Source organism: Zalophus californianus, chromosome 15 (assembly GCF_009762305.2).
Source record: "Zalophus californianus isolate mZalCal1 chromosome 15, mZalCal1.pri.v2, whole genome shotgun sequence".
NCBI classification, from domain to species: Eukaryota; Metazoa; Chordata; class Mammalia; order Carnivora; family Otariidae; genus Zalophus; species Zalophus californianus.
The window spans coordinates 57,100,726-57,116,988 of NC_045609.1; the positions used below are offsets into that span (position 1 = coordinate 57,100,726).

The 16,263-nt window shown below is 40.0% G+C and overlaps 1 protein-coding gene across 6 annotated transcripts in view; it reads right to left on the bottom strand.

The window, feature by feature from the left end:
* ARHGAP19 (Rho GTPase activating protein 19) overlaps nucleotides 1-16,263 on the bottom strand; it is a 59,651-nt gene that overhangs the window by 23,060 nt on the left and 20,328 nt on the right. For 5 of the 6 annotated variants that reach the window (XM_027583291.2, XM_027581780.2, XM_027585722.2 and 2 more), the window contains exons 2-6: nucleotides 13,658-13,923; nucleotides 12,117-12,197; nucleotides 10,451-10,660; nucleotides 7,554-7,780; nucleotides 4,846-4,932 (exon numbers count right to left, since the gene is read on the bottom strand). In XM_027583291.2, the coding sequence (XP_027439092.1) occupies nucleotides 4,846-4,932; nucleotides 7,554-7,780; nucleotides 10,451-10,660; nucleotides 12,117-12,197; nucleotides 13,658-13,923 (871 nt within the window). The remainder of the gene's footprint in view (nucleotides 1-4,845; nucleotides 4,933-7,553; nucleotides 7,781-10,450; nucleotides 10,661-12,116; nucleotides 12,198-13,657; nucleotides 13,924-16,263) is intronic. The other variant, XM_027584182.2, reaches the window with a different exon arrangement.

The following is a 16,263-nucleotide window of genomic DNA, read 5'->3' on the forward strand; positions in this document are numbered from 1 at the left end:
AGTCTTGAGACAAAAACATTATGACATCTCCAGTTTAATTTTTACCTTGGTAAATTATAAGGCAGAGCTCAAAACCAAAGGAAATTTCCTCCGAACAAGAGTATGACAGAGCCCATGCCACTTATTCTACGAAATTCATTAAAAAAAAAAAAAAAAAAAAAACAGGCATCTGGTGGCTCAGTCAGTGGAGCATGCGACTTTTGATCTCGGGGTTGTGAGTTCAGGCCCCACACTGGGTGTAGAGATTACTTTTTTAAAAATTAAATTTAAAAAAAAGCAAAACAAAAACACCTCTGCCCCCAAAAGACACTGAGTTTAAGAGATACCCAGAAAGGGAGCCATAAGCGGATGGGTTTAAATGAAAATCTGGAGGTGTTAAGTATTTTACAGTTCAGAGGGAATCAACAAAAGGCCTTTCCACATAAAATGGGAATTGGCCTTAATTGTAGATGGTTATAAGTCCCTAAGAAAAGATGCTGTGACCCATACTGGGGAGACAAAACCAGACTGGGTCAGAGACACCTGGGTGGCTCAGTCAGTTGGGCCGCTGACGCTTGGTTTCAGCTCAGGTCATGAGCTCATGGGTCGTGGGATCAAGCCCCACGTCAGGCACCATGTCCAGTTCTGCACTCAGTGGAGAGTCTGCTTGAGTCTCTCTCCCTCTGCCCCTCTCCAAACTGGGGGGGAGGGGGGTGGGAGGGTGAGGAGCGGTGCTCTCTCTCTCTCTCTCTCGAATAAATAAATAAATCTTACAAAAGAGAAACAGACTAGGTCAGAGGGACTGATAATAGCAGAGGTTAGAACTATAAATAGGAGGAATTTTAAGGAAAAAAAAAAATACAAAGAACACAGAATGAGGCAACACTGAATCTGAGGATTAAGTTAAAAGTCCACCCAAAGAAGCCTGAGAACAAGAAGACACAACAAAGCATAAGAACAACAAGTCTGGGGTAAAACAGGACCTCAGAATAAGTGATAGAGCACACAGAACAATCAACCATTTTCCACCCAAAGGAAAAGGTCAGGGAAGAACCCAAAGTGGTGAAGCAGGGGCCCATAAGGACAACAGTTCTGATGGGAATATCAAAAAGGAGAGACCTAAGACCAAAATACATCTCAAAAGAAATGTTCTTTCTCTCCTTCAGAAATCAACAGAGGCTCACAGAGTGCTCAAACTAGGCTGGAAACAAAGGTAAAGTAGCAAACAAGAATCAAAGCCCTAAAGAGAAGGAGCTGAAATAGGGATCTATAAAAGGAAAAAGAAAAGTAAAAAACAGAATGTTTGAAAGGGTCTAATAATTAGAACTGTACCAAGCTGAATTACATCTAGGAGACCATACTCTTATTTCTTAAGATTTGTATGATTTCTATTCTCAAAATCCTTCACAGTGATATGTTATCTTACATGGTAAAAGGGAAGTGTTGGTGTGATTAAGTTAAGAACCTTGCAATGGGGAGATTACCTGGGTTATCCAGATGGGTCCTTAAAAGCAGAGAAACATTCCCAGCTATAGTTAGAAATAATAGAGAGATATAACATTGCTAGCCTTGAAGAAAGAGGAAGGGGACCATGAGCCAAGGAATGTGCACAACCTCTAGAAATTCTCTCCTAGAACATCCGGAAATGAATGCAGCCCTACCAACTTTGATTTTAGACCAGTGAGACTCATGTAGACTTATGACCTACAGAACTGTAAGATAACAGATTTGTGTAAAGTCACTTAATATCCTTCACAGTTAAGTACAATTTCATTGTATACTTGAATTATGTACAATGGACAATGGACAAGGGAGAAAGGACTGCACAGGAAAAGAGATCAGAAGGTGGAAGGCTAGGGGCGCCCGGGTGGCTCAGATGGTTAAGCGGCTGCCTTCGGCTCAGGTCCTGATCCCAGGGTCCTGGGATCGAGCCCCGCATCGGGCTCCCTGCTCCGCAGGAAGCCTGCTTCTCCCTCTCCCACGCCCCCTGCTTGTGTTCCCTCTCTCGTTGTGTCTCTCTCTGTCAAATAAATAAATAAAATATTAAAAAAAAAAAAGAAGGTGGAAGGCTAGAAACCATGGGGTGTGGCAAAAGCTCTGAGATCTCTCTTTTAATTTGTGAGTGGTAGACTATGAAAAGTTAACCCTAGAGCAATGGTAACAAGAGAATTCAACGAAGGAGAGTTCTATTAGGAACTCTCTCACTAGAAATTATCTCATTTTGATTCACAACTACTGTCAGGGAACTACCTTACTCTCCACCATCACATGTTTTGGAACTAGTTGTTCCCCTCAATAGGAAGTATATAAGAAACAGGTTTTTGGGGTTTTTGTTTTTTTTTTTTTTTAAAGATTTTATTTATTTGAAAGAGAGAATGAGATAGAGAGTGAGAGCATGAGAGGGGGGAGGGTCCGAGGGAGAGGCAGACTCCCTGCTGAGCAGGGAGCCCGATGCGGGACTCGATCCCGGGACTCCAGGATCATGACCTGAGCCGAAGGCAGTCGCTTAACCAACTGAGCCACCCAGGCGCCCCAAGAAACAGGTTTGAAAGATCTTTGTTCATCATTAAAAACCATTCATTCGGGGCACCTGGGTGGCTCAGTCAGTTGAACATCCAACTCTTGATTTCAGCTCAGGTCATGATCTCAAGGTCGTGACATCAAGCCCTGCATCAGGCTCCACAGCCAGCGCAGAGCATGCTTGGGATTCTCTCTCTCTCCCTCTCCCTCTGCCCCTCCCTGCTAATGCACTTGTTCTCTCTCTAAAAACAAAACAAAATAAAAAAAACATTCTTTGTCCTGTTGTCCTTTGTCTACTGTTCTAATCCACTTATCTAGATCTTGACCTCTAATTGATGATAACTTTGACCTGAGCGCCCAAGCCCTTGATGCAGTTCTGACCCTTTGTTTACCAGCCTACTAACATTCTGATCTTTCATTTCTAAACTCTGGACTCTGGATCACTCACCATCCTATAGTCGGTAAATCCTAGGGTGGCCTCTATGTTCACACCCTGTATTTACTACAAAGCTATAGTCATCACAATAGTGTGGTACTGGTGTAAAGACAAACATATAGACTAACTGAATAGAACAGAGTCCAGAAATAAACCCTCATATATATGGTCAAATGATTTTTGATAAGCATGTCAAAACTATTCAATGGAAAAAGGACAGGTTTTCAACAAATGATGCTGGGAAAACTAGATATCCATAGCAGAAGAATAAGGCTGGACACTTACCTAATACCATATGAAAAATTAACTCAAAATAGATTCATAACCTAAATATAAGACTTAAACCATAAAATTCTTCTTCAATAAAAAGCATAGGACAAAGGCTTTGCAGCACTGGATTTGGCAAAGATTTCTTGCATATGACACCAAAGGCACAGGCTACAAAAGGAAAAATATAAACAAATGGGAAACTTCACAAAAAATTTTCAATTTTGTGTAGCAAGACTCTACTAACTGAGTAAAAAGGCAACCCACAGAATGGGAGGAAATATTTACCCATCATATATCTATCCAGATATATATAAAGAACTCCTACAACTCAACAATAAAAGAATAACCCAATTTAAAAACGGGCAAGGGCTTTGAACAGACATTTCTCCAAAGAAGACATGCCAATAGGCAATGAGCACATGAAAAGATGCTCAACAACTCACTAATCATTAAGGAAATGCAAATCAAAACTACAATGAGATACCACCTCACAACTATTACCAAAAAAACCAAAATAACAAAATAAGTGTTGGTGAGGATGTGAAGAAATGGAAAACCTTGTATATCACTGGTGGGAATGTAAAATGATACAGCCGCTAGAAAACAGCATGGCAGCTCTGTTAGAATTACCAGAATTCTACTTCTGGACATATACCCAAAAGAATTAAAAGCAGTGTCTCAAAAAAGATATCTGTACATCCACGTTCATAGCAGCATTATCCACAAGAGCTAAAACTAGGAGCAACCCAAGTGTCCACAACAGATAAATGATAAGCAAATGTGGTATATACAATGAAAGGGATATTACTGATCCTTAAAAAAAGAAGGAAACTCTGACAAATGCTACAACATGGATGAACCTTGAAAACATGCTAAGTGAAATAAGCTAATCACAAAAAGCGTGATTCCACTTATATGAAGAACTTCTCTCTCAATTCTCAGCCTTTCCAGATGGCAAGACACTAAAATTCAGAAATTCACTATCAGGAAAGTATGTGCTAAAGACCAAGGATATGACTGTACAACTTTTTGTTTGAATCTTAGAAACATCAAAAGGTCAAAATTTTCAGTCACACAAAGGGCCCTTTCAAGAGAATAAAGATCCTCTCAATCAAACCAGAGGGCCTCTGGGAAGGTGAAAGGTATTGTCCCTCAGTCTTCTCAGCCAGGAGACCATGGTAGAGAAGGGTTTGTCTTCAAAAGATCTGCATATGTGGCTTTTGTCTAACAGAGTGAATCCCTCCAAAATCCACAGAACCACAAAGTTGAGAAAATTATGTGGGCAGAAACATTGATAGTTTGGACTAAAACGGACAAAGTACAAAATGAAAAGAAACTATCAGACCCTCACAACTCTACTGACAGGAAGCAGGCAGGATAAACTCACTCATGCCAATACACACTGCCTTTCATGAAAAAGGAAAGACGACCCAGAGTGGAGCCAATTATCCTACTCAGCCTCCGGTACCTTCCTATTCCTCCCCACCTTGGTCAATTTCTCTGGGTTTCGCCACTGTCCAGTCTGGTTTCCAGTCCCAGTCAGGGCCTTTCTTATTAGTCATCCTTATAGCCCTGCTGAGGATCCCACCAGGCTTCAACTTCCTTGTCCCATTGCCATCCAAATCCCATCCCTTACCTACCTTAAAAAGTTTCTGGGAGTGTTTAATCATAAAAGCCATCCCATTGTTTAACTTTGTGATATTCTCTTGAAGGTCATTTGCAGTGACCTATTCAGAGGAAAAGAAATCAAAAGAGGGGGATTAAGAGCTGGGAAGTAGAAGAGATACTCCATGTACTTACCAATAAGCTTATTCCTTCAAAGGTATAGTGGCTTCCTTCCCTAACAAAGGTGCCTCTAATATAATGTTTAATTCTGGAAAGGCTTTTTGGTTAGCAGGTTTCCACTGAATATGACATAGCCTAGGAGAAACCACGTGTCCCTGAAGTTACCAAGGAATCCTTGAAAACCAGTCTTTATTTCCGAATTCTGCTTGAGAATTATACATGCAAGCAGAGTTGCTGAAGAAAATCTAGTCTGAGATTCAAAAAATCTAGGCAGGAAGAACAGAATCTATACCAACCACCAAGGAAGGACACTGCCTCTTCAGAGAAACTGGAGTTTCTCCAAAGGCGAGAGAACTGTCACGACTAATTGATACCAAAGGTGACATCTATGTCTTAAAAACACAAATGGTCATTGATTTTCTTGTTTCTCCTGCCTCTTTTTTTAAGTACTTGAGCACTAGACTATCCCAAAGCCCTCCTCTCTGTTACTTAATGTTTGCTTTCACCAAGATCTGTTAATATTTTTTTTTAAGATTTTATTTATTTGTTTGACAGAGAGGCAGCGAGAGAGGGAACACAAGCAGGGGGAGTGGGGGAGGGAGAAGCAGGCTTCCCGCCGAGCAGGACCCTGGGACCATGACCTGAGCCGAAGGAAGACACCCAAGGACTGAGCCACCCAGGCGCCCCTTAGTATTTCTTTTTATAGGCACAGATTACTCACTTTTTTCATAATTTCAGTTGGCTGTTTCTGAAATTCTTTCTTTAGGAGGCTTGATCTCCTTAATATGGACCAATGTTGTGTCCTTTTCTTCTTACAGCCCGCACCCCCCCAACCTTTGTCTGGGCAGAGGTTCTTCCCAGCCTGGAACACCACATTTTTTTCACTAGTTACTTGTTATGTAAAATGTTCTACACAACTGCTTTCTTTCTTTTTTTTTTCTTTTTTTTTGATAAAGTAAGCTCCATGAGCCCAATGTGAGGCTGGAACTCATGACCCCAAGATCAAGAGTCGCAAGCTCTACTGACTGAGCCAGCCAGGCATTCCACAACCGCTCTCTTTAATCTTCCTTTTCTCATTTCTTATAATCCAGAAAATCTTTTATAAGTCGCCATATCCTGGGGCGCCTGGGTGGCTCAGTTGGTTAAGCAACTGCCTTCGGCTCAGCTCATGATCCTGGAGTCCCGGGATCGAGTCCCACATGGGGCTCCCTGCGAAGCAGGGAGTCTACTTCTCCCTCTGACCCTCTTCCCTCTCATGCTCTCTACCATTCTCTCTCTCTCTCTCAATAAATAAATAAAAATCTTAAAAAAAAAATAAGTCACCATATCCTATCCGTTTCTAGTCTAACAACCTTATGAGATAAGTGATAAAGTACTAATTTATGCCCAGTTTACAGAGGAAGAGCCTAAGCATAAAAAGGGCAAAGGACACAGATAACATAGCTGTTTTGCAGCTTCCAACCCAAATATTCTGGCTCCCAATTCCATCATACAATAAAACCTATATTATGAATGGGCAGGAACAGGGGTACCTGGGTGGCTCAGTCAATCGGGCGTCTGCCTTTGGCTCAGGTCATGATCCCAGACTCTCAGGATCGAGCTCCCATTGGGCTCCCTCCTCAGCTGGAAGTCTGCTTGTCCCTTTGCCCCTCACCCTGCTTGTGCTCTCTCCCTGCCCCCGTCTCTCTCACAAATAAATAAATAAAATCTTTAAAATATATATATATATATATGAATGGCAGGAACATAAAGCTATGTGCCTCCAGGTCAAAAATGAGTTTCAAAAGACTTTTGATAATTTATTTCTCATGTAAGTCATTGAGAAAGCCATGATTTCATGGGGTGCCTGGGTGGCTCAGCCGTTAAGCTGAGCCGTTTGCCTTAGGCTCGGGTCATGGTCCCAGGGTCCTGGGATCAAGCCCCACATCGGGCTCCCTGCTCGGCGGGAAGCCTGCTTCTCCCTCTCCCACTCCCCCTGCTTGTGTTCCTGCTCTCACTAACTCTCTCTCTGTCAAATAAATGAATAAAATCTTTAAAAAAAAAAAAAAAGCCATGATTTCAGTAATAAAAAACACATTCAGCTTTTTCCACGGAGAGCATATCTACAGGAAATAGAAAAGTCAGGATAAGGCAGGATTGTTCTATATCATCTTACCTAAAAGCTTAGTGACATTATCCTGTAAAACTGTATGGGTCTAGTCTAAATTTATACCACACAATCTTCAGAAATCAATCTGATTTCTCAAAAGGTTTTCCTGTTAAGAAGGAATATACAGTGACCAGCCAAAATGAGTATTCTAGTTTAGGTAGTAGCTATAATTTTCCACTAAGAGCTTCCATTAATTGTCTTTCAGGTTTATCAGGGATTGATTTATACATGAGGTTACAAGAACTGGCCCCTTCAGGTTTGATGACTCCCTAATGAACTAATAAAGTATGTTCCTAACCTTGTAAAGTTGAAGAGTAGACCTTGGACCCTTGATAACCTCACCAAGGTACAGCCAGAGGATGAGGCCCAGCCCAAGAAAACCAAGCAGTCTTTGCTCTTCCCCTTAACACTCACATTTTTCGGCCACAGGACATGGGGTGCAAACATAAGGGCAAGGTTATAGGCAGACATCTTATTCTTGTCTTGTTTCTTTGCTGTCTGGTACAGGAGATCAAGCAATAACTTCAGCAAGTTACGATTGGGTGGGGGGAGAATGAGGAAGAGCAACTGGAGAGCCTCAATCTGCCGCTCCTTATCCGGTACGTTGGTCTTGTTTCCTTTATCATCAAACTGCATCAAATCTTAAGGACAAAAGAAATGATTGCAAAGGAGGGAGAAAATACAAGCAAGAAAAATCACCATGCCTACTATTATCCTCCCCTCAACTCCAATCAAAAAAAGATGTTAAAAAAAAAAGAAGAAAAAAAGAATCAGGCATAAACAGAGATTATAGCAAAATATAGTAACAAAATAGTGTCAGTACAATTCAATAATAAAAAGACCAAAAAAATGTTTTAAATAGGCAAAAGACCTGAATAAACATTCCTACAAAGAAGATATACAAATGGCCAATAAACATTTGTATACTCTGTATCATTAGCTATCAGGGAAAAGTAAATTAAAACCACAATGAGATACTACTTTATACCCACTAGTATGGCATAACCCAAAAACTGAAAATAACAAGTGTTGGCAAGAATGTTGAGAAAGTTAAACCCTCCTACACTGCTGGTAGGAATGTAAAATGGTACACTTTGGAAAACAGTTTGACAGTTCCTCAGAAAGCTAAACACAGTGTTACCATATGACAAAGCAATTCCATTCCCAGGTACATATTCTTAGGGATATAAAGAAATGAAAACAGGTCCACACAGATCTTTGACAATGCCACCCCCTTCACTTTTCCTCACCCAGATATTTTACTGCTAAAAGAAACAGGATAGTGAATTATGCACTGAGAACAGGATGATCCACGCAGCCCCTCCATGGAATCAGAATCACTGTTTCTCCCCTAAGAAGCTACACAAGTTATCAATAAAAACAGTCCCCTGGATAATCAGCACTTCAAAGGACACAAATAGCCATTTGGATATAATTTCTATAGTCCTGAAAATTATAATGTGTTGTTTAAACTATTTAACTTCAATAATAATTCCAAGTTGGGTGCCTGGGTGGCTCAGTTGGTTAAGCGACTGCCTTCGGCTCAGGTCATGATCCTGGAGTCCTGGGACCAAGTCCCACATCGGGCTCCCTGCTCAGCGGGGAGTCTGCTTCTCCCTCCGACCCTCCCCCCTCTCATGTGCTCTCTCTCTCATTCTCGCTCTCTCAAATAAATAAATAAATAAAATCTTTAAAAAATAATAAAAATAATAATAACTCCAAGTTTAGGAAAGGCAGGTAATATTTCTAGAAACTATTCCCTGTTAACATGAAACTGAAAACAAAAATCCCTTCCAGTTATCAGCAAAGCATACCAAATGCTGCAACTGTGCCACACCTCAATATGATCACAAGGAACACTGAGTCACGGGGTGAGGGAGTGGAGGATTTCAAATATTGCGCTAAATTAACTCAATGGAAAAGTAAACAGAATAAGCATTCATGGTAACATTTACAAAAAAAAGTATCAATATTTTCCATATCTTTTTTGAGATCCAACTTTATTTCTCTCCAAAATAATTATAGTTATATACTTTATTTCTCTCCAAAATAATTATAGTTATATAACATTCTAATAACATTTATTCATTTGTATAATCCAGATTGTCAGAGAGTGCTTAAAAAAAATCTAATCTTACGAGATTTTAGAAATTCAAAGCTAGTTTTTTAAATAGTAAAAATTACTCAATGAAAAAAAATCTTATATTTTCCTTAAAATTAAAAAAAAAAAAGGGGGAAATGCCCAAGGGCAGAAAACCAAGTAAATGCAGTATGGATTTTGATGCCGTGTGCACTTAGAGCCTATAGCAGCCTAAGAGCTGTGCAATTTAAAAATGAATTCCCTACCACACAGACATAAAAGAAAACGAGGAAAATATGAGCTGAAAATGGAACATCCTCCAAGATACAGAGTGAAAAAAGCAAACCACAGAACAATGTATATAATATCCTACCATTACATAAAAAGAGAGAAAAAGAATATATATAAGTATTTGTTTGTGAATGTACAAAATACCTCTGGAAGGATACATTAGAAATCAACAGCCTTGGTTGCCTTCAGGAAGAAAAACTGGGTATTGGGCAAGAGAGATGGGAGACAGGCTTTTTACTGTATTCTCTTTTGAATCTTTTGAATTTTGAACCGTGTGAGTGTATTGCTTATTTAGAAAACAAATAAAATTATTTTCAAAAAACAAGTTTCCTGGGCGCCTGGGTGGCTCAGTCGGTTGAGCGACTGCCTTCGGCTCAGGTCATGATCCTGGAGTCCCGGGATCGAGTCCCGCATCAGGCTCCCTGCTTGGCAGGGAGTCTGCTTCTCCCTCTGACCTTCCCCCCTCTCATGTGTTCTCTCTCTCTCTCTCATTCTCTCTCAAATAAATAAATAAAATCTCAAAAAACAAGTTTCCAAGATTAAAGATGATCTCAACTGAGGCATAGTAATACTTAGCTAAAGCCCCAAACCAAGGCAAATACAGCAAACCTGTAACCATCTCGGGTATGTGAATCAATCCAGTGAAAAGCATTCATTTATTAAGCAACTAAAATATTCAAAGCACAATGCTAGGATCCATCAGGGATTCAAGAATAAATAAAACCCAGAATTTATCATCAAAGAAGCTGATTTAGCAAGAAAAACACCTAATTAAATCAAACTTAATTAGCCAATACTACCCAGAAAGCTCAAAATTTCATGAAGTCTTAACCAATTTTGGCAGAAGTACTGCTGTGGGTTACAACCAACAGAAAATGCCAAACAACTTTACTCAATCGAATGGATTTATGTACATCTCCTTCTCACCTCCTATACTCACCAGCAATTTTGAGGTGTGCATGGAAATGTTTATGAGTCAGCAGGGGCTCAGGTAACTCTCCCAGAAACATCTTCAGCAAGGTAGCAACGTCATTTGAATGAAACTCCCCCGATTCCAAGTCAATATCAGTTCCATTATTGAGAGCATCTCTTAAAATCTGCTGTCGGACACTATTCCCTGGTACTCTAAACAAACCCTCTACTCTCAAGTCTGTTTAGCATGGAAAAAACAGAGGACATGCAAAAAGAAGTTACAATTAAAATAAGTCATCTAAAAGACTACACTTGAAAGACCTTATATAAAGACCTTGAAGGAGGTTTTCTCCCCTTTTCCCAGAAAAGTTTCGAACCTACTGGCCCCTGAGGAGACTTACCTGAACATCCCTGAGCACCTGGAGACAGTCTCCCCAGGACCAGGCACATCTGGAGACTGAATTTAACCTAAACGATGACTGGAATGAGCTTGAAAAATAAGTTGGAAGAAAGCCAAATCTCCCAGAAGGCCCCCTTCCCTTTGGTCATCTCAGACTTTGTCTGGAGGGGCTGAATTCATCTGTGGAAGTTTGTTGCTCCTGTAAATGGTTTCCCAGTCCAAAATGAATCTAGAGTCTCTGCACTGCCCCAGAAATTAGAACTCTAACCTGTCATATCACCTTTCAGTCTGAGATTCCCAGAAGCTTAGGATCATCCCAACTGAACTGTTTTTCCTTTCCAACCAGGTTCTAAGTTAATCTAAGAGGATAAAGAAAGATGAGAATTATAGTTTTGGTTCAATCTGGAAGACCCATGAGAGTTCATGTTTTCAGCTTAGGCACTAGGCACACATTTATTTTTGTATAGCCCCCTAATTCAGGGGTTCAAGTTCAAATGCCTAGAGGGCTAGGCAGATAATAATAAATGAATGAATGGGAACCAAAACAAACTAGAGAGCACATACCTGTGCTCCAGTTGATTGTGTCCAAGTGGGGGCCCCAGGATACTAGAACTTCCTATCACCCAAAGAATTCAAAAACCTGGACTTTCCCCATTCCCCACTGATAACTGATTTTATTTTTAATTTCATCCTTTGCCAACCAAACAAAATATGAACATAGAGGACTCAAGTCCTTACGCCATCAGTTTGCAACCTCTGCTCTAGCTCCTACCACAGTGCCCCACATAAAATGTCATAAATAAGCATTCGTATTGAGTTTATCAAAGCATCACACACACCACACATTTCACATACACTCAACTGTACCAAGCACTTAGAGCAAGACATAACCAGTATGACTACCACAAAATAAATAGGAATTAAGCGAAGAGTATATTTTAATTATAGAATTACAGGGATGAAAGTATCTTTGGTGATAAATCATGTTCCCTTGAGTAAAGATTATGATTCTTTAGAGACAATGTATTTTTCAAAAAAAAAAAAAAGCCTGAGTCAAGGGGAAGATGTGATTTCATAGATACTATCTAATTTATCTACATCTTTGAGAGTATAAAACAAACCAATATATGAGATGAAATTTAAAAGGAAATATATTTAGAAACATACCACCTAAAATTATCATTGGTTAGTGTCTTCTGTTCATTGACACCTACTAACTCAAGGAAGTTAGCTTTCAACAGAAAACTGACAACTCTTCATTAACAAAGAACAACAAAATCTTGAGAAGTCTTACTTTTGTGTAGATACTCAATCAGTTGGTATATCTGGGCAATGCCTTCCTCTGTCAATGGGGATCCAAATACCACTCCTTTTTCTAAAAAACATGACAGGACAGAGCTATATTTTCCATAAATAGTACAAAATCATCATTCTTAAAGCCACTCAAGCATCCCATGTTATAGTTCAGCAAACGCTTTCACAGGTTCAGTAAATAAAACCTTAAAGCTGGAAGTACACCCAAAAATGCAACAACAACTATCAACTCTCTGAAAGTTTAATATTAGACTATAGGTTCCTTGAAGGCAAAGACCATCTTCTTATTTAAGTAACAATACCTAGGGGCGCCTGGGTGGCTCAGTCGTTAAGCGTCTGCCTTTGGCTTGGGTCATGATCCCGGAGTCCTGGGATCAAGCCCCGCATCGGGCTCCCTGGTCAGCGGGAAGCCTGCTTCTCCCTCTCCCACTCCCCCACCCCGCCTGTGTTCCCTCTCTCGCTGTCTCTCTGTCAAATAAATAAATAAAATCTTTAAAAAAAAAAAAAGTAACAATACCTAGCATGTTGATATTTAACTTAAAAGAAAAACAGTGAGGAGCCTGGGTGGCTCAGTCGGTTGAGCATCCAACTCTTGGGTTCAGCTCAGAGCATGATCTCAGGGTCCTGAGATCAAGCCCTGCATTGGGCTCCAACCTCGCACAGAGTCTGCATGAGATTCTCTCTTTCCCTCTCCCTCTGCCCCTTCCCCCACTTGAGCCCACACGCTCTAAGATAAATAAATAAAACCTTTAAAATAGATAAAGAAATAAACAGAATTTAGAACCACAGTTGTCAAGGTATGACAGATTATCCACTAACGTTGGTATAGGGCCTGATCTGTCATAATATTTAAACTTTTTTCTACCATAAATGATTTTATACTTAATAAAATCAAAGAGTACCTCTTTAATATCTTATCAAAAGCAGTGCCACAATTTATTTTCTAGGAAGGCTTTTATTTTGGGTGACTCATAGGTATTTGCCTTATCAAAGCAGTCCATAGAATGAAAATATTTGAGAACTGCAATAAAAAATGTTCAAACTTTCTTTACTGTACTCTCCAGCAATGTCATAGGGCATGAAAATCAAGGTGCCCCTGATAACTACCTAAACTAAATCATGTCATCTCTCTCAGGGACTGATATACTTCCTTTAGTTTAGATACTTTTTAAAATTTTTATTGCTAGGGCACCTGGGTGGCTCAGCCGTTAAGCATCTGCCTTCGGCTCAGGTCATGATCCCAGGGTCCTGGGCTTGAGTCCCACATTGGGCTCCCTGCTCCTCAGGAGGCCTGCTTCTCCCTCTCCCACTCCCCCTGCTTGTGTTCCCTCTCTGACTGTGTCTCTCTCTGTCAAATAAATGAAATCTTAAAAAATAAAATAAAATTTGTATTGCTAACTTAAGATTTTACTACTTGAGAAAAATGACAAAAAAAAAAACTTTACATAATAGCAACTCAGCGAATAGACAAGCCCAGGGAGCAGCTGAGACCTGCCCACCCTTCACAGACACATCCCCTACCCTTTCGCTTGAGAGACATTAGAGACCGGAAGAATCCTGACGCCGGGCCAGCCCCACCAGGCAATTTAAGGTCCACTTCCCCCATCAGCTGAGCCAACTCGGTTCCAGGTAAGTCAATGAGCCTTGTGATATTGCTGACCACCAACTCGGTGAACACCTCAGGTTTCTCATGTCGGAGTTTTTCCACAAAAAAGTCAGGATTGAAGATAATAGGCTGTCCTCGAAGGGAAGAGTCATTGCAGATAACAAAATTACAGATGGCATCACTGAAAAAAATAAAACAGAAGACACTTTAGGGGGGATCATTTTTACATTTTTCTCATGCTCTCTAAGCCATACAATTATTTACTCTTTCTGTGGGTTAATCTACATATTGGTCTTTTGGTTTGTTTTGTTTTGTTTTAAAGATTTTATTTATTTATTTCACAGAGAGATCACGAGAGCAGGAACACAAGCAGGGGGAGTGGGAGAGGGAGAAGCAGGCTTCCTGCCGAGCAGGTAGCCCGATGCGGGGCTCGATCCCAGGACCCTGGGATCATGACCCGAGCCGAAGGCAGACGCTTAACGACTGAGCCACCCAGGCGCTCCTACGTATTGGTATTGGTCTTTTGAAAAACCTAATCCTTAATCTGCTCACTGTACAAAAGAAGACAATTTGACCTTGTTGCTATTTAGGTTATACGCACCTAGATACTTAGGAATTTCATTTAATAAAAAGATACCAAATAACCTCTAAATATGACCTGACTCCCTGCTCAGCAGGGAGTCCACTTCTCCCTCTCCCTCTGCCCCTCCCCACCTGCTCGTGCTCATTCACGCTCTAATAAATAAAATCTTTAAAAATAAATAAACAAATAAATAAGACCCGAATTTGCCCCTTAATTTCAGGCATATGCCATAAGAAGATATAGATCCTTACAGCCTCCCAAGCCCAACAGTATATTAAATTTGGTAGTCACATAGAGCACATTTCCTTATTAAAATAGCCAAACCCTGAATTTTTACTGTTAAATACTTGTAAGACGCCAGACCTACTGCTGTTCTTCCTAACATAGCAATGGGTAATATTAAATTAAGGCCTTCTTGGCACTACAGCCAGTACTGTACAGTATTTCCCATGCAGTGTCCCAACTGCTGACAATACAACATTTAGACCAGTCTCAGATGCCACAGAAACCACATGACAGTAAGTATGAGCCTGTTTAAGAGCTAAAACTACATCTAAATAGTGTAATAGACATTTTGGAGACATTTACTCTACCCATAGGGTTCTTTAGTTCCTGGGTCCCTACACAGGTGTTTTCTTTCTTTTCTTTTCTTTTTTTTTTTAAGATTTTATTTATTTGGGGCGCCTGGGTGGCTCAGTCGTTAAGCATCTGCCTTCGGCTCAGGTCATGATCCCAGGGTCCTGGGATCGAGCCCCGCATTGGGCTCCCTGCTCTGCGAGAAGCCTGCTTCTCCCTCTCCCACTCCCCCTGCTTGTGTTCCTGATCTCGCTGTGTCTCTCTCTGTCAAATAAATTAATAAAATCTTTTATTTATTTATTTGAAAGAAAGAGGGAGAAAGAGAAGCAGACCCCCCAACCTCCCGAGCAGGGAGCCTACACAGGCGTTTACTAATAATCGGCCCACTTTAATTGAAACAGCTGCCCTTGGATTCTGTTCCTCATAATCGAAACGCCTTCACCAGAATGGAAGGCATTTACAAGTATATAAAATAGATATTAATTCCACCTTACCCAGGTCCATAAATAGGTTCTATTTTAAAATCCTTCAACTCTGGATGCCTCTACCCATCATCCAAGTCCAACCTTTGTTCAGACAGGTTCTTCTTTCTAGGGCACTTGGAAAACTTCTCTATCTTGCCCCTAATTTCACTTTTCTGTCACTGAATAATACTAAGCAGACACGTTCTGTTGGCCCCTGATCTTAGCTGGTTTCCCACTCCTACATTACCCGGACTATATTCCTGGCAAAGCTCCTTTGACTCTCAAGAAATATTTTCTTCCCTATTTACTGTTTTCCAATGCCTAACTACTATACTCCCTTGTACTTTTAACATGTTACATATAAGAACTATATTATTCCATCTCTGATAGCAGACACAACACTACTTGTGTCCATTATCAATCATCTCTAATGGCTTGTTCTAATCCTTATTATATAAACAGTCATCTATTATATAACCAATGAGTAGACAGAACACAAAACAGAAAGAACAAGTCATCACATCTGTCAGGCAAAGCTGAAATTCACCTGACAAATATAAACATTCCCATGATAAAAACAAAAAGAAACAAACAAAAAAAACAATTACAACTTAAAAGTCTTCCACAACATCCTAGGTACCAAAAAACTGTTCCAGGAAAAATGACACTCTAAATATCAAATATCAGTAATCTATAATCTACTTTGTCAACACTACACGGATAATTTCTAATAATGATATAATGAAAACATGGCATGGGAAAACGTCAAAGTTCATCACTTCTTCCTTGAAAAATTACTACATAATTTTACTCAATTGTCCAAATCTTCAATTGGTGGCTTAATAAATTCCTTTTCTCTGAAATGATAATAAAAAAATTCACATAAAAATTTAAAATT